This window comes from Athene noctua, chromosome 28, assembly GCF_965140245.1.
Source record: "Athene noctua chromosome 28, bAthNoc1.hap1.1, whole genome shotgun sequence".
Taxonomy (NCBI): domain Eukaryota; kingdom Metazoa; phylum Chordata; class Aves; order Strigiformes; family Strigidae; genus Athene; species Athene noctua.
In genome coordinates, this window is record NC_134064.1 from 2,302,863 (window position 1) to 2,326,463 (window position 23,601).

At 62.0% G+C, this 23,601-nt stretch overlaps 4 protein-coding genes across 7 annotated transcripts; 2 read left to right on the forward strand and 2 right to left on the reverse strand.

The window, feature by feature from the left end:
• Positions 1-181: 181 nt before the first annotated feature.
• LMAN2L (lectin, mannose binding 2 like) lies at positions 182-9,267 on the reverse strand. Of its 2 annotated transcripts, XM_074928596.1 has the most exons (9): positions 9,122-9,267; positions 8,929-9,047; positions 7,301-7,418; positions 6,648-6,730; positions 5,090-5,122; positions 4,602-4,763; positions 4,414-4,528; positions 3,060-3,179; positions 182-1,861 (listed from the first exon to the last, which is right to left on the reverse strand). In XM_074928596.1, exons 1-9 carry the CDS (start codon positions 9,249-9,251, stop codon positions 1,719-1,721), a joined length of 1,023 nt encoding a protein of 340 aa, XP_074784697.1. In that variant the 5' UTR covers positions 9,252-9,267; the 3' UTR covers positions 182-1,718. The 2 variants fall into 2 exon arrangements, with proteins under 2 accessions (XP_074784697.1, XP_074784698.1); XM_074928597.1 differs by lacking the exon at positions 5,090-5,122.
• Positions 9,268-9,887: 620 nt separating this feature from the next.
• On the forward strand, positions 9,888-19,423 carry CNNM4 (cyclin and CBS domain divalent metal cation transport mediator 4). 2 transcript variants are annotated; one of them, XM_074928491.1, is made up of 8 exons: positions 9,941-11,331; positions 14,770-14,913; positions 15,001-15,138; positions 15,583-15,752; positions 15,895-15,994; positions 16,416-16,478; positions 17,394-17,575; positions 17,675-19,423. In XM_074928491.1, exons 1-8 carry the CDS (start codon positions 10,071-10,073, stop codon positions 17,882-17,884), a joined length of 2,268 nt encoding a protein of 755 aa, XP_074784592.1. In that variant the 5' UTR covers positions 9,941-10,070; the 3' UTR covers positions 17,885-19,423. The 2 variants fall into 2 exon arrangements, with proteins under 2 accessions (XP_074784591.1, XP_074784592.1); XM_074928490.1 differs by lacking the exon at positions 16,416-16,478 and having other exon boundaries at positions 9,888-11,331.
• A 363-nt stretch (positions 19,424-19,786) lies between these two features.
• LOC141971235 (metal transporter CNNM3-like) lies at positions 19,787-21,658 on the forward strand. 2 transcript variants are annotated; one of them, XM_074928430.1, is made up of 4 exons: positions 19,787-20,270; positions 20,945-21,082; positions 21,188-21,324; positions 21,525-21,658. In XM_074928430.1, exons 2-4 carry the CDS (start codon positions 20,956-20,958, stop codon positions 21,552-21,554), a joined length of 294 nt encoding a protein of 97 aa, XP_074784531.1. In that variant the 5' UTR covers positions 19,787-20,270; positions 20,945-20,955; the 3' UTR covers positions 21,555-21,658. The 2 variants fall into 2 exon arrangements, with proteins under 2 accessions (XP_074784531.1, XP_074784530.1); XM_074928429.1 differs by having other exon boundaries at positions 19,787-20,224.
• On the reverse strand, positions 21,561-23,458 carry ANKRD39 (ankyrin repeat domain 39). The gene is made up of 4 exons (XM_074928428.1): positions 23,056-23,458; positions 22,834-22,937; positions 22,543-22,746; positions 21,561-22,471 (listed from the first exon to the last, which is right to left on the reverse strand). The coding sequence occupies exons 1-4, from the start codon at positions 23,153-23,155 to the stop codon at positions 22,334-22,336; spliced, it is 546 nt and encodes a 181-aa protein (XP_074784529.1). The 5' UTR covers positions 23,156-23,458; the 3' UTR covers positions 21,561-22,333.
• Positions 23,459-23,601: the final 143 nt, after the last annotated feature.

The following is a 23,601-nucleotide window of genomic DNA, read 5'->3' on the forward strand; positions in this document are numbered from 1 at the left end:
ATCACGTGCTCTGTGGGTTTGGGGCGGGGGATGGAACACCGATAAGAGAGCTACTGCATTTTGGGGAGCCCCAGGGTGCTGTGACACGGCCCCCGACACACTACAGCACTTGAGGGCGTCGGTTCTGGGGGGAGAAATGTGGCATCCAGGGGACACAGCAGTGACAAGGAGCATGGCCGTGTGACACACACACACACCAATGTTTATTCCAAGATACAAGTTACAGCTCCAGGGAGAGGCACACATGATTCAGTCCTGGTTATCAGGGAAAAAAAAAAAAAAAAAAGGCAAAACACCAGAAAAAACTCACGCCACAAGCACAGTTGGGCACCTGGAAAAAAGCTCCCACCTACCCTGGTGACAGCATCCTGCTGAAAAACCACTGGCTGTGCATAACCCCCCCGCCTCCCCAGCTACCACCGGGACCCCCACAGGGACCCGTCCGGGGTGCCAGTGTCCTGGGAAGCTGGGGGGCAAGGACACAGCCCCCCAGGACAGCGGGGAGGAGGGTGCTGGCAAGGATGGGGCTGGTGGGGAGGCAAATGTGCCATTTGATGTCCCCAGAGCCACTAAGACTCTCCTGGGACAAATTGACCTAAAAAAAATCTCCCTCTCCCGGGTCCCTCTGGGGACTCTGTGCCACTGTGAGCAATCGACGGGGTCCCCAGCGGCGAAGGCGGCTGCGACCGGCGAGAGAAACGCGGAGAAATCATTGACCCGAGCAGTCACTGAGGTAGGAATAAACCACGACTCCCTGAAAGGCAGCGAGAGCTCCGGCTCCGAGAGGTGGGGGAATCGCCTCCCCCTGCACCCCACCCCAAGGCTCGGCTCCTTCTCGGGGCAGGGAGGAGTCGGGGGGGACCCCGGGCTGCAGCGAGCTCCGAGGGAAAAGCTGCCAGAAGCCACGACACGAGACGCAAAGAGCAGCGGCGCAGGGGAGCGGGGGGAGCCCCGAGGGGCAGCAGCAAATGGTTATTAAAAGGTGGGGGGGAACCCAGCATTACATCCCAAAGTGAGGAGGGGGTGAGCCCAGCAGCCAGGCGGGTTCCCAGTTCGCCACTGGGAAAAACCATCAGCATTTCCTGCTCCAAAACACCAAAACTGGGCGATTAACAGGGCGAGAGAGGGGCTGCACAGCGGCGGGGGAAGGCAAAGTACCAAGCAAAGCAGGTTGCTCTCCGGAGAGGGTTGGACTGGAGGATCTTCAAGGTTTTTTTCCAACCGAGATGATTCTGTGAGAACAGCCTGAGGCAGGTGATGGAGCGGGATGAAGAGCTTGGAAAATCCCTTCTGGAAATGAAACGGCTGGCGACAAGGGCTCTGTGAGGGTTCTGGTGCTGCTGTGGGGCAGGAAAAGGGCCGCTCGTTAGCACCCCGCCGGGATTTCACAGCAACTTCGGGGCTCCCCGTGTCCTCCTGCGTCAACCCCGCAGCAAAGCTCCGTCGGGAGAAACATCAGGTCCGGCCCCGCGGCGCTCGGCTCCCAGTTTGTTGCACTGCCACGCTGGGGACCCCCCCGGCTCCCAGCTGGGAATGGTGGGGGGAGGTTCTGGAGGCTGGTTAAGGAACGGCGGCTCGTCCCTGTGGAGGGCTCTGGGGGGATGTGAGGGTCCCCACCGTGAGGGTCGGTCCATCACGCTCTGGCCAGTCTGGGACAGGTGGGAGTCGGGATGTGGCTGGCAAGGCCTAGCAAGGGGCCATCCCGGGGGGTTCCCAAATCAATAGAAGTGTTTCCTGCTCTGCTCCTGCCACTTGTTGTAGACAATGACTCCGATGACGATGGCAAAAACGATGGCAACGAGGGAGAAGAAGACAATTAAGAAGAGAGCCAGGCCGCTCATGGGCTCCAGCGGCGCCTCCACTGAGGAAGAGAAACAGCCCGTTGAGCCCCCAATGCCCCAAAAGACAAGCTGAGATTTTAACCGTCCTGCACCAACACGCCAGTGACCCCATGCACACCCCACCAGGCTCCCACCACCTCAGGGTCTGGCTGCCCAAAGCTTTCGAGCCCAGCACACAGAATGCCAGAACCCTCTGGGTTGGAAAAGCCCCTGAAGCTCCTCCAGCCCAACCATGACCCTCACCCTGACTGTTCCCAACTGCCCCAGATCCCTCAGCGCTGGCTCAGCCCGACTCTTCAACCCCTCCAGGGATCCCGGGGACTCCCCCCTGCCCTGGGCAGCCCATTCCAACGCCCAACAGCCCCTTCTGCACAGAAATCCTTCCTCAGAGCCAGCCTGACCCTGCCCTGGGCAGCTTGAGGCCATTCCCTCGGGGCCTGGCGCTGGGGCCTTGGCTCCAGAGACTCATCCCCCCTCTCTGCCCCCTCCTGGCAGGGAGTTGCAGAGGGCCAGGAGGTCTCCCCTCAGCCTCCTCTTCTCCAGACTGAACCCCCCCAGTTCCCCCAGCCGCTCCCCAGCAGACCTGTGCTCCAGACCCTGCCCCAGCTCCGTTGCCCTTCTCTGGCCACGCTCAAGTCATTCAATGGCCTTTTGGGGTGAGGGGCCCAAAACTGAACCCACTCAGCGAGGGGCGGCCTCACCAGTGCCGAGCCCAGGGCTCAGATCCCTTCCCTGTCCCTGCTGGCCACACCAGGGCTGGTACAAGCCAGGATGCTGTTGGCCTTCTTGGCCACCTGGGCACAATCACAAGGGCCATGAGACCTCAGGGCACACAAGGCGCTTATGGATGCATCTGCGGTGGGATTTCCAGAGAGGAGATATCCCTATCAAGGTTCAAACCCCCCTCGAGCTTCCAGTGGACCAGCACACCCCATTCTGGGCACAGTATAAGTTGACACGCTTAGCCCAGTGGGTCAGGGTCCTCCAAGGAGGCAGCACTTCCCTGAGGGGGAGCACCCTTGGCTGCTACGCCACTGTCAAAGGGAGATGGGCTGTGACACTGGCTGTGTCACACCGTGAGCAACAACAGCCCTCGGTGGGAGGAACAGGGCATGGACCTCCCGATTCCAGCTGGAGCTCGGCTGGTTTGCTGGTAAGATAATGGGGTTTCTGCTCCACGAGCCCACAAGTCCCCCCAAAATCCTGGCTCCTACTCACTTCCTGGCAGCTTCAGGTTGTCCACAACCGGTAGATAAACCTCTCTGTCCCGCTTCTCCTCCTCCGGCGTCCGCTCCACTGTCAGCTGGTAAAGCTTCAGTGAAATGATGTCGTGGTTGTCTGGAAGCAGAGCAGAAACGTGGCCTGAGGTGTCACTGATAAATATGGCTCTGGCCAGGGATTTGAGTGCCACGGGCAGCACCGCGGTTTGTTATCACTTGGGGAAAAAGGTGCTGATTCTTCCCTCCCAGGGGGGAAAAAAACCCAAACCAAACAAAACACCCTCACCTCCGCAGGGCAGTGTCTGCGCCGGGCTGAGAGCTGCGCCTCAGCGCAGGGCCCTCGGCCAACAGGAACCTTTAAGCTACTTAAACTGAAAAACAACAACTCAGACTGGGAGATCATCTGACTCGAAACTGCTGGGCCACCCGAAGGGAATGTGTTAGCATCGGCCTCACGTGGCCCTACTTCCTTTGCTCGTGGTGACGGAGCTGTTAGCGGGACAAGGCAAGCGTGGAGCCTGCCAGCTCCCCGGGCTGAGATCTGAGAGAGAAAAGGAACTTTTGTTGGAGCAGACAATGGGCCCAGACACCAGCCATCAATGCTCTTTTGTTGAGAAATAACTCAAATTGGGCTTAAAACCTGCTAAGAGGCACAGCGAGGTAATGTCAGGACCAGCACCGGGAGAGAAGTAATATGCTGAGGAAGGTGGAGAGGTTTAGCTCTTTGCAAAACCTGATTTACACCAGCCCACATTGCAGCACCATTTCCAGGCGCGCCTGGCTGGTCCCTCCCTCAGTAACGGGTGGGCAATAGCTCTTGGGCTACGAAATCCAAAACAAAATACACCCAGGTGTGTCCCAGAGAGCAGGAACAAGCATGGTGGCTCAGCTGTAACACCTGGGGCGTTGGCAGCCAAGGCAGTTCTTGCCAGCACTGCCCTCGGGGCTAACACAGGCACCCCGGGTTGCAGCAGGAGAGCACATGGGATTATTTTTTTCAGTGCTCCTCCTGTTTTTACTCCTCCTAAGGCACATGTTTTGGAGACAAACCCTCCAGATCAGCGGGTTCAGCTGTTGTTATGAGCCTGGCTGAGGTCGCACCGTGGCCCTGCCAGGAGCTCAGGGGAAGTGCTGCCTAGCAAAGCGCTCCGGGCTTTGGGCTGCTCAGGAGTTGCTGCAAGCTAAAAACCAAGGCTCCCGCTCACAGCTTGAGGGTGTTCAAAGCATAGAAAGGTCCTCACGTTGCTTCCATAAGCCCCACCAGGGATCGAGCTGCACCTCCAGACACACAAAGCTGCACAGGAGCTGCCAGAGCCACTTGGAAAACAAAGCCGGGGACCTCGGGGCAGTACCTGACAGGTCTCCGGTGACAGAAGAAGTCCCAAAGTAGTAGCCACGGGGCAAGCGCACGCCCGGTACGTCGATGCAGTCTCTCCACTCGTGTTTCCCATCAATATCGATCAGCACCTGAGAAAGAAGCAGCTGGCTTAGCCCCCGCCACGGCCCTGCCGCCCGCTCCGCCCCGGCAGGCAGCGCTCACCGTCAGCCGCCTCTTCACGTAGCGGATCACCAGGAAGGTGTCGTGGTTGAGGTTGCGCACCATGGCCGTGCAGCCCCCCAGCTCCGTCGGCCGCCCGTCGCGGTCGTGGTCGTAGGTGAGGGAGCCGTTGTTCACCATGGCCGAGATGTAGGGGAAGACACGCTGCAAAGGGGACAAAGCTCGGGATGAGTTTCCTCTGCTCTTGATTTGCCGGCCACGGCTCGGCTCTACCGCCTCCAGGACCCCAAACGCCTTCGCTCCCCTCCAAGAATCTGCTTCAACAAGACAACAGGATCCCACACCATCCCCCGGCCTTCCTCGGGCTCAGCCTCAGCTCCCAGACACCTGGGATGGAGGACAGCCGGTTTCCATGCAATATCTCCTGGTTCACACAGGGATTTCTGGAGCTCGGAGGAGGAAATTCCTCAACTGTGAGTCAAGGTGAAACCCAACAGCTTGAGAACAGGTGGGTCAGCAAGAGCAAGTACCTGATTTCCTGGGCTGTACCTCCTCTTCTGAGCCTGCCAGTCCAGAGTTATCGCAAAGCAAGAGAGAGCACAGAAGCAAGACGGTCACAGACCAGAGTTTAGTATTAACTTGCAGCCTGGAAACTTCCTCTCTAGAGCTCAGTGCGTTATCAGCTTAGCAGAGGGGTTTAGGTGTCAGGTGACCAATGCCAGGACACGCAGCAAGGGAATGGTGGGTGAAAGGCACGTCTAGTGTTGCCAGCTACGACATTTCTCCTCCTCCCCACCACACAGCAGCTCATCAGTGCAAAATCCAGTGCCTCAACGGGGGACACAATGGCCATGACAGCTCACCAGGGACCCACAAACTAACCTGCCCCTCTTCCCTCAAGAATAAGACACTTTTTGTCCTTTAAAGATGAGAAAAAGCAGCTGTGAACCCTCGCACCATTATAGCAACTGGCTGATCAGCATTTCTCTGTCTCTCCCCAGAGGAGGGCACCCCCCCTCCAGTTGTGCCAGGAAGCCACACACCCACATTTTGCCAATTATTTCTTTTAAATAAGACTCATTTTGCATCCATTTACCCCACAAAAGCAGGGCTGCCACCCTGCAAATCAACAGGATCCATCCAACACCACGTTCACCGCCGATAATGTGGCACCAGGCAGCTTGGAAAAGCTTTTAGGAGCACAAAGTCCAGCCCTGCGCCAGAGCCAACTGCTTCGGATGTTTGAACAAAAGCTGGTAGTTACCCAACATTTGCTCGGCAGCTCCAAGGTCAGGGCACATCCCAACTACACCCTTTTGTCTCTCTCCCCGGGATAAAGGGGGTCCTGCAGGGCAGCGGGGTTAGCGCCAAGGTCTCGGGGGTAAAATAGTGCCTATTTTTCAGGGGAAACTGGAATTAAGAAAGAGTCGGGCTTTGTTTTTTGGAGTGATGAAACCGATTCCAGCATTAGGGTGGGAAAAGCCCAGTTTTAACTTCCTCTGCACTCCCTTCTCCACAGGAAGAGACATCAATAAACCCCCAAACAAACAACAGATGCATCAGGAACACAAAGATCTTTAGACAGGGATCTTTCAAAGAGGCAGAGTGTGGCCATGGCAAATCCCTAAGAGCGGGGAAAGCTGACTCGCTGCCACAGAACGGCCCCGTCGTGTGGGCAGGCCTGGGCTGGCAGCTCAGGTCCCGCTTTACTCGAGCTCTACAAAGACCACGCTCTTAGTACAGCTTCACCTCAACTACTACATGCTGGCAGCCTCCAGAAAGCACAGGAGCTCGCAACGCAGAGGCGATGTTGTTGGCTGGTTTTCTCTTGCCCCAAAAGGTTCTTCTCTGGGTAAAGCTGACCACAAAGCCACCCTACAGCGCTTCACATCTCTGAAGTTAGTGCTTCACTAGGAAGAAAAACCAACTACGCAGAGCACAGCGGGGAGGAAGCAGAGTAATACCCATGATTTAAGAGCTCAAAAAAAAAAGATTGCACCATGCTGACAAAGAGCTGCGTCCGCAGCGATGTGAGCCATAACCTCAGTGCTGCCCGCGGCACGGTCCCGTTTATCCCCCCTAGCTCACCTCCTGCTGCTTCTCCTCGTTTGGGTAGGTGTCCACGAACACTCCCAGGCCCAGGAAGTTATCCTTGCTTCCAAAGACAGGTCCTAAAGGAAGGAGAGGCTGTGAATAATGGTGTCAAGGCCAGGCAGGGGTCACAAAGGGTTTGTGAGCCATCCCTTCATGTTTTCTCTGTAGCAGCCAACGAGGCAGCTTTGAGCAGTTAACTGAGTATGCAGACAGGGCAGTCAGAGGGCCAGATTAAATGCCCCACACTTTGCTGGTCAAGGACGGAGCTTCCTCCACAGTCTGTGAAGGAGCTGAATGCCAGCGCAGGAGGCCCCATGCATCCATTACACCACCCATCTCAAGATCAGGGCAAAACAATCCCAAAGAAACCCACCCCTGAGCCAACTCCAGCCTCCCAGGGCCCCATAAACCCCCAACCCAAGGTGCTGAGGCTCAGGGACAGCCTCGCACACAGCCATTACTCCCTCTTCGCCTGCCAAGGCAAAAGAAAAACAGCCCTAAGGCCCCAAAACACTGCAATTCCCCACTGTGATTTCCCCAACTAAGCCTACGGACCAACACGTGTCCTCAAAAAGGTGACATGTGGTCCCCAACACCTTCCCCTCAAGGCACAGCCTCCACCCCTGGAGCTACCACCGGTGCTTTACCTGGCTGCATGCGATCTTTGGTGTACCAGATGGCAAAGCCGTCTCCATTCAGATTCTTCTTGCCTTGGCCATGGATTTTAAAATGCACCTGCATCTCCCAGTCTCGGAGGTAACACGGCTGCAAAAAAAAGGAGCAAGGATGTGAAATCCAGGTGTCCCTTGTGCCAGCACCCACCACTTCCCTGCCCACGAGGGTGAGAAGCCGGCAAAGACCAACCACCGCAGCCCATCACAACAGCTGGCAGCTTCACACCTTGCTGCTCCCCCATTTCCCTTGCCAACAGACCGTGCTGTCCATATTTTGGATGTGAACAAGAATAATTAATCCCAAGGGACATCATTAAACTGAGGGAATTGGTTGTTACCCAAGGCTATAAAAAAAAAAAAAGCCAAGGAAATGATTCTGATCTCACACTATTCTGAGGTAACAGCAACTGCAGCAAAATCAACAAATCGCACTCAGGAAAAGGAGAACAGAAAAAGCCTGAGGAGCAGCTCCCTAATTGCTGACGAGCCAATTATTTCTTGAGCTACTAACAACTGCCCTGCGCTAACGGGCACACAACACAACAAGCTTGTAACAGATTCAGTCACGCAATGTTGTGAAGCCGGCTGGTTTCGTGGGAGCTGTAAACCCAAGCAAAAAAAAAAAAAACAACCAAAAAACAAAACCAAACACCTCCCTCGATATTTTATAAAAATCAAAGTTGAGCATAACAGATTGCTTCTGGTCTTGTAAGGCATTTTCCAAAGCACTATGGAGCAAGCTGGATCCTGAGGCACAAAAATCCCAGTGATTTCAACCCAAAATTGAGATTCAAGGGGAATTATCAAGATATTAAAGGCAGCCTTGCTGTCTGCCACGCAAAAGACTCACGGGGGCAGTGAAACACTTTAACAGCACTAACACACCCCATCAAGCTGCCACTTTACCAGCCCCTCTCTGAGACGTGGGCATGGCAAAGGGGGCAGCGGGCATGCTCCAGCTGTGGCCGTCCCAAGAGACCCCAAGCTGGTCAGCACAGACACCCCAAATTCACATGGAGGGGAACTCAGCCCTGGCAGGAATCACCACATCAAAGGCTGGAAGCTGAAGCGTGGCTGGTACCCCCAGCCCCAACCCACCCAGCCCTTCCCCAGCTTCCCATGGCCCCCCACCCCAATTCCCCCCCACCATCACCTTGGCTCAGACCCTCAAACCTCCCCAGTCCAAAGACCCTGTAAACCCCTCGTCCCCCCCCACTCCCTCATTTGGCCCAGACCTACGCAGCCACCCTAACACCACCCCCCCTGCCGAGATTCACTCCCCAGCTCAAACCCTTTTCCCCAGGATCCCAGCGGCCGCCCCCCAGTCCCACCCGTACACCCGCCCCCCAACCCCTTTACTCGGGGCCCGCCACCCCCCGGCTCAGTCTCCAACCCCCCCAGCTCCCCCATACTCACCCCAAGTCCCCAGATCCCACTCCCCCTTCTTGAACTTGGCTTGAACTCGCTCCTCCAGCCCCCCACCCCCCCACTATCCCACCCGCACGGGTAGCGCCCCACGGCCCCGCCCGACTCCCCCAACCCACCCCGGTGCTCCCCCCCTGGTCCAGGCCCCCTCCCAGCCCAGTTCCCCCGGGGCTCACCACTCGGTTCCAGACGGCTCCCTGCTTGCTCTGCACGTCGGGGGTGAGGCGGATGTACTGGGTCATGACCATGGCGTTGCCCAGCAGGTCCCACAGCCCCGAGCTGGCCGAGCCCACACCTGCGGCCCACACGCACCGTCGGTACCGGGTACCGGACACCATCCGCCACCGCGCCCCGCGCCGCCTCACTCACCCTGGTACGGTTTGGAGAGCGAGTGCTCCCGCTTGAGGTGCTCCTCCGTCTGCTCGGCCCGCGGCCCGCCCAGCCCCAGCGCCACCGCCAGCAGCGCCAGCCCTGCCCGCCACCTGCCCGCCGCCGCCATCTTCCCTCCGCCGCCCGCGCCGCGCCCCGCCTCGCCCGCCCATTGGCTGTCACGCCCCGCTATACTACGTGCTGACTCGCTAGGAAGCTTGCCTGTCAACTGAGAGGCGGGCGGAGCGCGCAGTGTGATGGGTAATGTAGTTCCGGACGCCTTAAAGAGTCCGCGGCGGCAGCTGGCGCGCTGCGGCCCTCCGGCTCCCGCAGGCAGAGCCCTGCCCCGCCAGGTCCTAGTGCCCCCGCACGGTCCTTGTGTCCCCTCCCCAGGTCCTACTGTCCCCCCTCCGGGGTCCTAGTGTCCCCCCGCTACTTCCGCCACCCCCGCCAAGGTCCTAGCGCCCCGTCGCCCACCACGCATCCGCCTTCCCTCGGGGACAGCCCCAATCTCACCGGCACCACCACCGCGGTGACACCTCCGGGCCGCTCCCACCCCTCTCCGCGCCCACCCCCACGTCTCCTTCAGGTGACGCCGCGCTCTCCCCCGCACCCCTTTGCGGGCCCCACCCTGTGAGAGCCGTCTGCCATTGCCCCTTTAAGGCGCCAGCGGAGGGGGGGCGGGACGCGCTGCCCCTCACGGCGGGGTGGGGGCGTGGCGCGGCCTGTGACGCGGCCGCGAGCGCGGCGGCCGCGAGACACCAACATGGCGCCGGGCGGCGGGCGGCGGCGCAGCGGCGGCGGTGACGGGGGGGGCGGCCCCGGCGGGGCCCGGGGGGGCGGCGGCGGCGGCGGGGCCCCGTCGTCTCCTCCGTTGCTGCCGCCGCTGTTGCTGCTGCTGGCGCTGCCCGGCGGGGCGGTACCGTCGGGGGACAGCGTGATCCTGGGGATGCGGCTGGAGGAGAGCACGAAGCCGGCGGCGGGGGCTCCGGCCCGCGGGCCCATCCGTGTCACGGAGGGCAGTGAGCTGCTGCTCCGCCTCTACGGGCTGGGGCTGGGCCCTCGCACCGGCGAACGGGTGGCCTTCGCCGAACTGCGACCGGCCGCCAACGCTTCGGTTCCCAACGGCACCTGCCCCGAGCGCTCCCAGGACCTGCTGGTGCAGCCCGGCCCGGCCGAGGCCCGCGACACCTCGGCCCTGCTGCGGGTCCGCGTCCAGCCTCTGCGCAAGGACGAGCAGGCCAAGACCTACGTCCTCTGCACCCAGCGCCGCCCCGGCCAACCCTGGTTGCCCCATCAAGGCCCCGACGGTCGCATCGTGGTGTTGGAGGAGAAGAAGTCGCTGCTGCCCCTCTGGCTGCAGGTGATCCTCATCGCCGGGCTGCTGGTGCTGTCGGGGATGTTCAGCGGCCTCAACCTGGGCCTCATGGCGCTGGATCCCATGGAGCTGCGCATCGTGCAGAACTGCGGCACCGATAAGGAGAAGCGTTACGCCCGGAAGATCGAACCCATCCGCCGTAAAGGGAACTATTTGCTCTGTTCCTTGCTGTTGGGTAACGTGCTGGTTAACACCACCCTCACCATCCTCCTCGATGACCTCATCGGCTCCGGCATCGGCGCCGTCGTTGCCTCCACCATCGGCATCGTCATCTTCGGGGAGATCGTGCCCCAGGCGCTCTGCTCCCGCCACGGCCTGGCCGTGGGTGCCAACACCATCGTGGTCACCAAATTATTCATGCTGGTGACGTTCCCCCTCTCCTACCCCATCAGCAAGCTCCTCGACTGCATCCTGGGCCAGGAGATCGGCACCGTCTACAACCGGGAGAAGCTGGTGGAGATGTTGAAGGTGACGGAACCCTACAACGACCTGGTGAGGGAAGAGCTCAACATGATCCAGGGAGCCTTGGAGCTGCGCACCAAGACAGTGGAGGACGTGATGACTCCGTTGCAGAACTGCTTCATGATAAACAGCGACGCCACCCTGGACTTCAACACCATGTCGGAGATCATGGCGAGCGGCTACACCCGCATCCCAGTCTACGAGGACGAGCGTTCCAACATCATGGATATTCTCTACGTCAAGGACCTGGCTTTTGTCGACCCTGACGACTGCACCCCCCTCAAAACCATCACCAAATTCTACAACCACCCCGTCCACGTCGTCTTTCATGACACCAAGCTGGATGCCATGCTGGAGGAGTTCAAAAAGGGTGAGGGGGTCAGGGGGGTGCTGCTTCACCGGGGTGCTACTTCCTTCTCCTCCTCCTCGGAGGCCGGTGGATGCCGGAAGCAAAACTCCAGGGAGTTTTCCCCTCTGGGGCTGGAGCTGCCCACGCCGGGGGTGCCTGAGGTCCCCACCGTTTGGGTGGTCGTGATCCGGAGGGGACCGGGGGCCTGGGGACGTGCCACTGTGGTGTTGGGGACAGACAGCGCGGCGCCGAACCGGGGGCAGCTGCTCGGTGCCCACAACCGCCCAGGCTTCCGGGGTGTAACGGCGCTGTGCCGGGGAGGGAGAGCCTCTGCGTTAGCGGCGGAGCAGCCCGTGCTCAGCGCCAGCCTCCAGAAACACTTTGGGAGTGTTTACTTGCTCCTTGTTTTTAATTATCGGCCCCGGAGGCCTTTGAATAGCTGCTGGAAAATTGCTCGGCTCCCTGATTTGGGTTTGGCTTTTTCTTCTGGGCCTTTCCCCGCTGCGGGGAACAGGGAGTGTTGCTCGGTGCCGGCCCCGCTCTGCTTCCCGCTCACGGCATCGGGGCACCTAAAAGCGAGAGCGGCCAGAGGGCTGGGAGGAGGAGCAGGACCTGGGCTCGCCGGAGGCTGAGCCTTTCCGGGAGCGGGAAAGGCCGCGTAAGCTCCGAGGCAGGATTTGACCTGCTCGAGGTTCCCACTCGGGGCTTTGCCAGAGCAGGCCGGGGACCCTCCTGTGCTCCCCGGCGCGGGGGACCAGCTGCCTGCGTCCGGGCGGATGGAATAAAGAGCAGCTGTGCTGGGTGATGCCAGGCCAGCCCTCAGCCATGCGTGACCCCGCTCTCTCCTCTGGCTCCCGTTACACTCGCCCGGGGATGGTTTGGGCGCATCGCGAGAGCTGGGTGGTTTGTTTGTCAGGGGACATTTTGGGGAGGGGAGTCATGCTGAGATTTGGGGGATCTAATAATTCGTCCTGTAGCAAGAGCTTGACTTGAGCTTGGGCAAGGGTTTGGGAGCTGGTAGGTCTGAACCTGGATGAATTTTGAGGGTGAGTGGGAGACAGCAGCTCTGCTCCGGCCTCCCTTTGCGACTGTGCTTCCCTGGCACCCAAAAATATCAGCACGGGAGCAACGCCCCTCGGTTGTGGCTCGGTTGCGGCGATGACCTCGGGATCTCATTGTCTTGGAGCTGCCCTGATTAGTGAAAAACCTTCTTGGCAAGTGCTTTTCCTTCAGTTCATCTCGTGCCGGTTCAAGAACCGCCATAGGAACGCACGGCCATCCCGCTCCACCCCATTTCCCAAGACCAGCAGTATAGAAGCAGAGCCCTGCTGCTGCCGGCTCTGCAGTTACCCCGGCTGCTGGCACCAGCTTTCCCTCTGATGAATCCTTATTAAAGGATTTAAAGCACACTCATTCCGGTTACAAAGCTGCCCATGTCCTGTATTGTTATTTTTTCATCGCTGCCTGTCTGGGTCATGAGCAGGTAATTTGTGGGGCCGCTGCCTGGGCTGGTTTTGAGGCCCCTGTCTGAACCCCGATCCCCTGAAGGCAGCACCACAGAGAGTCTCTGCCCTCATCCCACTGATGGAGACCCGGGTCAGAAGCAGGGATGCACCCAGCAGAAGGATAAAGAGGGAAAATTCAACTGGCCACAATTCCAGTCATCCTAATCGTGACACTTGGCCGCTGGACCTCTTCCCCCCAGTGCCACAGAGGTGTCCCAGACACTGGTGACAGCTCCCGCAGCGACGTCCAGCGCTTGGCTTGGTGCCTCTTCCCGATCTTTTCCTTCTCTGGGGCAGGAACGACCCTGTGGGGAGCTCGAGGTGTTGCTCTCCCCCCTCGTAGCATCGCAGCAAAGGGGGTCCCAGGGTGGTGCGCGGGGCCCGTCACGCCGTGCTGGCGATGCTGTGCCAGCCGGCCCCGTGCCCTTTGCTCCGGCGGTTTGGGCTCCCCGTGGCGTGTTTGCTTTGCCACCGGCCGCTCCCCACCAAGCTCAGCCTTGGCAGCTCGTTCGGGAGAGGAGCCGCTGCCTGACTCATCGGGGCTGGCCCCGCAGCCCTGATCCTTTCACCTCTCCCTGCCTGGCACATGGTGAGCGGAGGAGCCAGCGCGCCTCACCGAGGGGGTGAGACAGATCGGTGAGAAGTTTTCACTGCTCAAACGACAATTTTAGGGTCTTTTCGCCCCTCTATGCATCACCTTTTGGCAACAGGGTTGCCTGAACTGCATGAGCTTAGTTGAAGAAGGAGAAAAAGGGGAGCTGCGTGGTGCCCATCCCTAAAATTAGCTTTTCCCTGAGCGACAAGGGGCCTGCAGCCGCCAGCTCTAAAATTAAATAGCAGATAGTGTTGGGGAGGGTAGATTGGCGCTGGAGCTGTAGCGGGACGGTGAGCAGGGCACCTTGCTGCTGGCGTGGGCAGGAGCATGGTGCTCGAGGTGGTAGAAGTGATTTTATTTCGGGCTCCGCTGAGGTCAGGGAGGGAACGTCACCTTCCTCTGTGCCTCAGTTTCCCCAGGCTAAGGATACCGGTCCTGCAGGTGCATTGGCCTGGCCTGGGTGCGCTGCGGTTTTCCACGCGGCCGCTCAGCTCTGCCCAGAGCGGATGTTCCTCATCGAGGCTTTTTTTTCCCAGCGGGTCTGCGTGATTTTGGGACAAAGCAGGAGAAACAGTTCATGGAGAAGCTCAGCGAGCAGCCGGCAGTGGGAGCGGGAGCTTCGACACGAGCCAGCAGTTTGGATTTAGCTAGAATCAGGCAAACTGCGTCCTGCCTGCGTGGGGTACGGCCGGCAGGGCCAGGGGAGTTGTTAATTCAGGGCTGGAGAGGTCTTCCTGCCAGCAAGGACCTGCCTGCTCGTGGCCAGGGCTGGCCGGGCAGCGGCTGCCTGCCCTTGGCTCTCTTCCCCGGGATGTTTTGGCTCTGGGATCCAGCGGCCGCGGCAGCACCAGGTGTCCGGAGCGTTTCCTCCGGGATGGGACAGCCCTGGGTCAGCTTGGCAGAGCCACCGAGGAAATTCAGAGAGGTCGGGGCTGAAAAAAACCTGACTCATAGTGGTGGTGGTGGCGGCGGCATTTCCACCGTGCAGGGGTGCCCTCAGCCCACGGGCACTCACCCAGCACCGTGCCACGCTCTGGTGACATGGGACAGGCTGCTTCAGGGACACATCCTGTCTCCTGTGAACCCCGTGGCCACGTCCACACCCCACGGCAGCACCGAGGTGCCTGGAGCCTCGCAGGCGCCGCTGTCCTGGGCTTAATTACTGTCATTACACACTGGCAATTAGTGCCCAGCCCAGGGGCTCGTTTAGATTTTAACTGGTTTATTGTTTCCTGTGCAGGAGGGTGGTGGGGAGGGAAGAGCTGGTCCCGGTGACATCCCTGGGTGCTGGCACCCAGCAGTGAGGCTGGGGGTACCCCGGGGTGGTCTCCCTTCCAACGTCTGTGTGTCTGTCCACAGGGAAATCCCACCTGGCCATTGTGCAGAAGGTGAACAACGAGGGCGAGGGAGATCCCTTCTACGAGGTGCTGGGGCTGGTGACGCTGGAGGACGTCATTGAGGAGATCATCAAGTCAGAGATCCTGGACGAGTCGGATACATGCAGTAGGTTTTGGGCTCAGCCCTTTCCCCCCCTCTCCTCGCTGCGTGCCGGGGTCCCGCCTGCCCCCCCTGACACCCCGCTCCCCACAGCCGACAATGGCAGGAAGAAGCGGGTGGGCAACCAGAAGAACAAGAGGGACTTCTCGGCCTTCAAAGACCCCGTCAACGAGCTGAAGGTGAAGGTCTCCCCGCAGCTGCTGCTGGCTGCTCACCGCTTCCTCTCCACGGGTGAGTTTCTGGGGGGGATGGGGAAGCCCCCTACTGCTCCAGGCACACGTGGGCTCCATCCCTGCACTGAGAAAAAGTTGCTCCAACCATCTCATTTAGAAATTGCAGGGGGGAGAGTCTTGTCCCACTCTCTTCCCCTCTGTGCCCCCCAAAACGAGAAGGGACAGGGCTCAGGGGTACCAGCCCCACCTCTGATCCTCGGCCAGTCCCTGTCCCTCCAGGATGGTCCTGTTCCCCAGCTGTCATGGGTGTCCCCAAGGCTGGGGCTGGCCTTGCTGGGGACTTGGAGCTGGTGTTGGGGCCAGACCTGTGGGTTTCTGCCCCAGGGAGGTGTCAGTGGGGCCCAGCCCGATCCAGGCACCACCCTAAGGGACAGGGGGGACACACCTTCATCTTGAGAGACAAGGACCACAGCTCTGACCCCCCCCTCCCCTCTCGCTTTAGAGGTGACACTCTTCACCCCCAACCTAATCTCGGAGAAGATCCTGCTGCGGCTCCTCAAATACTCCAACGTCATCCAGGAGCTAAAGTTCGACGAGGAGAACAAGAAATCCCCACACCACTTCCTCTACTGCAAGAACAAGGCAGCTGACTACTTCATTCTCATCCTGCAGGTACCCAGGCGTGGGGGGACGTTGCTTGCCATGCATATGGGGGGGTGGGTCCCTTGGGTGAACCGTCACACCCCTGGAGGGCTGTGATGGGGAGGGTCTCATCCAGCACTGCGGGATGTGGCTCACAGACTCTTTCTTTCAGGGCAAGGTGGAGGTGGAGGCCGGCAGGGAATGCATGAAGTTTGAAATGGGAGCTTTCTCCTATTACGGGGTGATGGCCCTTAGCCCCCCTCCGGTATCTGGTAAGCACCCCCCGATCACCTGGGTGCCAGCGTGGGCAGAGCCCTCCCACCCTGTTTTAGAGCTGCCGGTGGGAATAGGAGATACTGGAGGCTCTGAGCCTCTGCTGGTGTCCCCCAGGCCATCCTGGGGGGCTGCATGGCCAGCACTTGGCCCCAGGGAGACACCTGAGCGTGTCTGGCAGTGGGCACAGGGTCCGTGCCCGAGCTGGAGGCTGAAAACCCGCTGCCCTGACTCTGGGCTGCCTGCCTGTTGCTGCCAGGCTCTGTGAGCGGCCAGGCCCCAACCCTCACAGTTCAGCTTGGGGTCCCCAGCACCCCATGAGGGGCCGAGATACCCTCAGACACCCCCTCCTTTGCCCCAGAGGCTTTTCTTGACCTTGTCCTCTGCGTGTGTGTTGTGTTGTCCGTCTCTCTGCCCTAGCCCTCCCAGCCCAGCCCCGACGCCCATCCACAAAGCAAGGGTCATTATTTGCCAGGTTGACAGGTAATCGGTGCAGCTGCATGGCGTGCCAAACCCTGCTGTGACTGCATTAACCCGCCCTAGTGGGTGTCCCCACCCCATTAATGCAGCAACCGGGTATTTTGTCCCCCATACCGGGCCAGTCACGCACCATTTTGTCTGGCTCTGTGTGCCGGGAGGCTGTTCTGGTTGCCACGCCGTGCTGTTGGCTTTCTAGCCCCACATCTGAAGAAGGAAAGGCGGCTCCTTGCCCCGGCGTGGGGCTGGAGCGGGGCACGCCGCTGCCCGGTGTCACCCAGCTGCGCTCACGGTGGCGTTGGGGTCCTGCACGCCCCGTAACCGCCCCGATTTCTCCCGGCTGCCTTCGCCGTGGCTACGGCAGAGGAGCAAGGGAATAGCACCAAGTGTGGTGGCTGTCCCCAGAGGTGCCACTGTCCCCACTGCTGCATGTGGTTCCTGTTTCACCCCAGCTTTCCGAGCACATCACCAGGCCCTCCTTGTCCCCATAACCCCCACCTTGTCCCTAACCCCACACAGGGTGACCTGTGCTTCAGGGAGTCACCGGTGTCCTTGGGCTGGAACTGTCCCCTGGGCAGCACCTGGCCTGGAGCAGGGGGACCGGTGTGGCTCCAGCCTCGCTGGCTGTGATCGGTGGCTGTTGGGCAGGTGACAGGCAGGGATCAAATCCGGCGCCACGTGGCAGAGCTGGGGGGTGGCAGCGCTCAGCCTCAGCGCTGCTCTCAGGGGGACGCGCGTCCCGTCGCTCCCTGTCACCGCTGGGCTCCGTGTCCCTGGAGCGTGTGGGATGGGGACAGGGCTGCTCAGCACCCCATAACCAGCAGGCAGAGAGTTACCAGGCCTCATCCCGCCGCGGCGTAAGACCCTCCCCGGAGTAGAGGGTCGGCGGCACGGCTAACCCCGTCCCTCCCGTCCCCGCAGAGGTCCGCTCCCCGTCCCACGTCAGCAGCCTGAACCGCTCGGCCTCCCTCAGCTACCACGAACGCTCCGACTCCATCTCCTCCCCCACCAGCGGCAGCAACAACCAGCTCAACGCCGGCACTGGCGCCCAGTACGTGGCCGACTTCAGCGTCCGCGCTCTCACCGACCTCCAGTTCGTCAAGGTGAGGCGGGTGCTCGCCGGGACAGGGATGCCGCTGGCGGGGTCCAGCACTGCTCCTCATCCTCCTACTCCCTTATTATTATTTTTTTTCCTGGTGCAGATCACACGGCAGGAATACCAGAACGGCCTGATGGCCTCCCGCATGGACAGTTGTCCCCAATCCCCTGACAGCAATGCTCCCAAACCAGACGCCGGTTTACCAGAGAAACCGGAACCTTCCGCCACTGCCGACGAGACCACCAGTCTCCTGAACGAGAGGAACTGCCTGAGCCGCCGGAGCAACCACAGCCCCCTGGAGAACTCCATCTGACCCCGGCCCCGCCGGCACGCGCCGGGAGGGACCTCGCGTGCCCGTTTTAGGGACCCTTTCCCAGGTAGGAAACGCTCGGCGTCTCCTCGGTGAGGCCGTGCCCGGGTGCTGCGCTCGGTCGCCGGAGAAGCCCGGTTGAGCTGGAGGAAGCGGCGGCAGCAGCGCGGTGGGAAACGGAGCTGGGATTTGCTGCTGCTTTCCAGACTGGCTTCTTATTTTTTTTAATTAATTTAAACGGATGGCGGTGGAGACGGTGCAACTCTCCGCCGGCCGCCCCGCCGACGGCGCTCGTTCAGCTCAGGGAGCTTCAGGTCTCGTACGCCGCTTTGGGATGGGGGGGGGGGTGTGCTCTGCCGTGGCCCCCCCTGGGATGGGCATCCCCGCCCCTCTCCGGTGTTTTCGGGGCGTGATGGTGGACGGGGCACGCTTGGGGTGCGGCGTGACAGAGGCGTCTCGTCCTTCTCCCGGAGCGATGCCACGACCCTTCTCTGTGCCCGTTCCCCTTTCCCGCTGGCCCGGGGCGCCGGGGGCGATGTGACGGTGGAGAGCTCGGCGGCAGGCCTGAGGCCGAGGGGATGGGCTCAGCGTCTCTGGAGACCCTCCGCCATCTCGGGAGACCCTTCCCCAACCCCTCCGCCACCCACTGGTGTCATGAGTGTGTTGAGGACGGCAGGGATGGCTCCCCCCCCATCCACCCCCGGCAGTTTCGGTGCCTTCCCCCCCTGCCATGGGGCATCTCAGGGTATCCGTGCCGGGGGTACAGGGATCAGCGCGGGGGGGGGGACATGGGGTGGGGGTGCAGGATCCGGATTTTTGGGGTGGCACAAAGCTAGTGACCAAAGTTGTACAGGCAGGAGGGGGCCAGCGCCGTCTCTCCCCCCCCCCCATTCCCCTTCCCCTTCCTAGTACCACAGGGGGACCCCCAAATCCCCCAGTGACCTCCTCAGGGCAGGACGTGGGACCCCCGGTAAGCACCAGCCGGACACTGCCCCCCTCCCTCCCTGTCCCCGGTCCCCGGAGCTTTGTGCCCGGTGGGGAGTGGGGGGGGAGGGAGACACAAACACACGAACACCCCCCTCCACCCCCAAAACAAAGCACAAGTTCCCTGGGTGAACTCTGTAAGTTATTGGGAGAAGGTTAATTATTTTTGGTAATCATGTCTTGACGATCAGGTCCTAGGTCCTTCCGCGGGGAGATACTAGAAATAATAATAATGATAATAATAATTATTAATAATAATAAACCCAAGACAAAAAAGGCCCTTTTTTTTATTAAATCTTCCTCTATGCAAACACACCCCCACCCCCCTGTCCCGGGAATTTGTATTTATTTTTCGCATCAGGTTTGATTTGTATATTTGGGGGAGGCCGGGCCCGGGGGGTGCGGGGGGGCCGGGCCTCCCCTTCCCGCTTGTGGCCCCCCCCCACTTCACCCTCCTTCCGCCGCCCCCTCCCGGTTGTAAAACCAACCGTGGAATTCTATTTGATGGGGTTCTGGGGGGTTTTTTTGCCAATTAGGTAATAAATATCTATATCTGTACGTCGGTCTCCTCCGTGCTTCGCGGCGCGGCGGGGGGAGATGCGGAGGGCGCGTCCCGGTGAGCCGGGGGGGTGTTCCCGGGGCCGCCGCCGCCGTGGGACGCGGCCCCTTTAAATTCCTCCCCGGGGTTGTTTACAGCGTGGCGGTGAGGCACCGCCCCCAGAGGGGATGACGGTCGGCGATTGGCTGCACTGCCTGAGGTGGGACGGCCGGCGATTGGCCGAGAAAGGGAACGGCGGTGCGATGGGGCGGGGCGCGCGGCGGTCGGCGATTGGCTGTGGGGAGGGGCGGTCGCGGAGAGGCGGGGCGATAGGGGGCGAGGCGGCCGTTGATTGGCTCTCCGGAGGGTGGTGGGCGGGGCGATGTTGTGGGAGAAGCCCGGGGCGCTCCCCCGGGGGCGTCACCACGGGCCTCGGCACCGAGCCGGGCCGGGAGCCGGGGGGCGGCGGCCGCGGCCCTGCAGGCCCGGCCGGCCCGGGAGGTGCTGCGGCCGCTGCTGGAGGCCGGGGCCGCGCCCAACTCGGCCACCGTCGGGGGCAGCGGCTGGGCCCAGGCGCGAACGCCCCGACCTGGTAGAGGTGCTCCACGTCGGTGGGTGCCCTCAGCCTCTTCTGCCAGCACCCTGCCTGCTCGGCCTCAACGACACCGCGCTCGACGCCGCTCCCGGGGCCGCCAGCTCCTCTGCTCCCGCCTGCGGGGAGGTCCCAACTGGCCGCCATGCACAAGGCGAATGAGGGCGCAGGAGGCTCCTTCTGGAGGAAGCGTCAGGATCCTCACGTTGAAGATGTTGGATGAGTAGAGGTGTCAGGCAACCCTTAGCGTGTCAGAGAGGGACCTGCGGGGGTTGGTGAGCAGCCGGCTGAGCAGGAGCCAGCAGTGTGCCCAGGGGGCCAAGAAGGCCAACGGCCTCCTGGCTTGTACCAGCCCTGGTGTGGCCAGCAGGGACAGGGAAGGGATCTGAGCCCTGGGCTCGGCACTGGTGAGGCCGCCCCTCGCTGAGTGGGTTCAGTGTTGGGCCCCTCACCCCAAAAAGGCCATTGAATGACTCGAGCGTGGCCAGAGAAGGGCAACGGAGCTGGGGCAGGGTCTGGAGCACAGGTCTGCTGGGGAGCGGCTGGGGGAACTGGGGGGGTTCAGTCTGGAGAAGAGGAGCCTGAGGGGAGACCTCCTGGCCCTCTGCAACTCCCTGCCAGGAGGGGGCAGAGAGGGGGGATGAGTCTCTGGAGCCAAGGCCCCAGCGCCAGGCCCCGAGGGAATGGCCTCAGGCTGCCCAGGGCAGGGTCAGGCTGGCTCTGAGGAAGGATTTCTGTGCAGAAGGGGCTGTTGGGCGTTGGAATGGGCTGCCCAGGGCAGGGGGGAGTCCCCGGGATCCCTGGGGGGGTTGAAGAGTCGGGCTGAGCCAGCGCTGAGGGATCTGGGGGAGTTGGGAAGGGTCAGGGTGAGGGTCATGGTTGGGCTGGAGGAGCTTTTCCAACCCCGATGATTCTGGGGTTCTGTGTGCTCCTGCCCCTTCACCTGAAGGTGAGATTCAGATGTGCCAGCAGCCGGCCCCACAGCACTGCAAGGAGTATTTCTCCTTGTTGAGGAGAGCTCATGGCATTGCCATGGCAAAGCTCTCCCCGCAGCAGCTGCTGACCACACAGCGCTTCCTGGTCGGAGGTGAGTGCAGGCAGAAGCAGGCTGCCTTCACCCTGCCCGCTGCGCTGCTTGGAGGGTCCCTTGGGTTCAGTGATATGGGGCTGACGCTGCCTGTTTTCCCCACAGAGCTGGAGTTCAACCCAGCCCGCATCTCTGCTGGCATCACTCAGGAGCTGAAGTTCAACAAGAACAACCATGTCGCCCTGGGGCAGTACCCGTACCACCGCCACCATCCCCTCTGCCACTTCATCCTCATCCTGCAGGTATGTACAGGGATGTATGACACCATGTACCCCCAGGGGTGCAGGGGTCCATGTGTGTCCCCTCCAGGGTCCTGCTGCCATGTCTCTGCCTGTCACGACGTGTTGAGGGGCAGCTCTGCCAGTGCCACAGGCCATTCCGTACTGCCCAGTCCACAGGCAGCGCTCCCCTCTGCCTGCCCCAAGCTGCCCGCTCTCTGCAGGGCTGCGAGGAGACAGAGATCAGGGGCTGAAATTTGAAAGTGGAGCCTTTACCTACTACGGCGTCTCGCTCTGACACTGCAGTGAGCACAGCCCACTGCCAGGGCAGCACCAGACCCACCCGACTGTTTTTTGGGGTGCGAAGGCAATTCTTTGGCAGGTCCTGGCTCTCCAGCACCATCCTCAGCATCCACCCGGTGCTGCAACTGCCGGGATCAGCAACTGGGCTGCGCCGGCCACACGAGCTGCTCCTCGTCCTGCCCCGTCCATCGGGGTCCTGCGGGGACCCTGCCCCTGCCACCCCGTGCCGAGCTGCCCGCAGGTCTCCCACCATCCCCAGTACTGCTGCTGGACTGTGGCTGTTGCCACGTGACTCCAACCCCCTCTCTGCCCCGGTCCCGTGGCCTCCAGGACCCCGAACGTGGCAAGCTCAGCAGCTGTCATTTCCTCCACCATGGGCAACGCGAAACCATCCTGCGGGGAAGTGCAGAGCCAGGGCTACCTCCTCGGGAGCCGGGGGGCTGCAGCGCGAGCCCTGCGGTGTTTCCTGCTTCAACAAAACACTGTTTTCCACATTTTTAGTGGGGTTTTTTTTAGGAAATAAAAGCCACTGGAGGGGTGGCAACTGAAAAATGGTGTTGTGGCCGCCCCACTGCTGCCAGGTGCCCGCTGAGGGGTGACCCCCAGCACCCAGTGCAGGGACAGAGAGGCAGAGTTGGCGTTGGGCGCTGGGGACTTTGTCTGTCCGTCGGTGACGGGCTCCGGTGGCACCGTCTGTCCCTCGATGCGGCGGCACAGCCGTGTTTCCCCCTCAGGTGTCCAGCAGGTCCCGCACCGCAGGGTCGGCCACATCATGCGGCCGCCGGCCCTTGGCGTCGCGGATGCCGGCCAGCGCCGGGCTGTGCCGCAGCAGCAGGGCACAGAGCTCCCGGTGCCCTCGCTCAGCCGCCTGCGGACGACAGACACAACCCGTCACCACCGGCATGGGCAGCGCCGGGCCACCGCGGCCCCGCCACCCACCTTGTGCAGGCTGGTGCGGCCGTCCTCGTCGGCGGTGGCCGGATCGGCGCCGTGGGCCAACAGCAGCCGGGCGATGGCGAGGTGGCCGCAGTAGCTGGCGCGGTGCAGGGGGGTGGCACCGCCGGGCGTGCGGGCGTCGCAGCGGGCGCCCCGCTGCAGCAGCAGCCGGCAGACCCCCAGGTGCCCGTTGCGGCTGGCGTAGTGCTGGGGGGGGCAGGCAGGGGGGTGGGCAGGGGGGCTGAGTGAGCCCCAAGCGCACCCCCACCCCCCCCCCACTCTGTCTCCCCGTACCAGCGCTGTGTACCCCGCCAGGTCGGGCCGGCTGGGCTCCCCCCGCCGCTCCAGCAGCTGCAGCACCCGCGGCTCGTCGCCGTCCCGCGCCGCCGACCAGATCCCTGCGGGGAGCGGGGGGACGCGTCAGGCCCCTGCCTGTACCCGGCCCCTGCCCACAGCGGCCCCCCTGGCCCCGGCACCCGCCCCCCCAACCCCTGGCCCCGGTTCCCCCGGCCCGACCCCGCTCGAAGTCCATCTCGGGGAGGCTCTGGTGCACGCTGGGCACCGCTACCCGCGACGGGCAGCAGGGACCGGGCGGCGAACGGCGGCCCGCCGCCATGGCACCGGCCGGGAAGGGCCGAACGGCGGCCGAGGGGATCCGGGAAGGGCCGAAAGGGGCCGGAAAGAGCCGAGCGGGAGCCGAGGGGATCCGGGAAGGGCCGAAAGAAGACGGAGAGGCCCGAGGGAAGCCGGGAATTGCCGAGGGAGGGCGACGGAAGCCGAAAGGAGCCGAACGGCTCCACAGCCCGAGCGTTAGGGCGCATGCGCGCTCCGCCCACCAGCGGGGCCCCGGCGCGCCGCCAGGGGGCGCCCCCGCCCCTCAGCGCTGTCGGGGCCGTGCCCCTCCACCCCCCCCACTTGTGGGGGTTCGGGGCTCACAGCCCCCCCCTCAGCTTTGGGGGGCCCCAGGGGCTCCCCCCCTGCTATGGGGTGCCTAGAGATCACCCACAGTCATGGGAGGCCCGGGCCTTCCCCCACCTCTGGCTGAGGAGTACACAAGCCTCA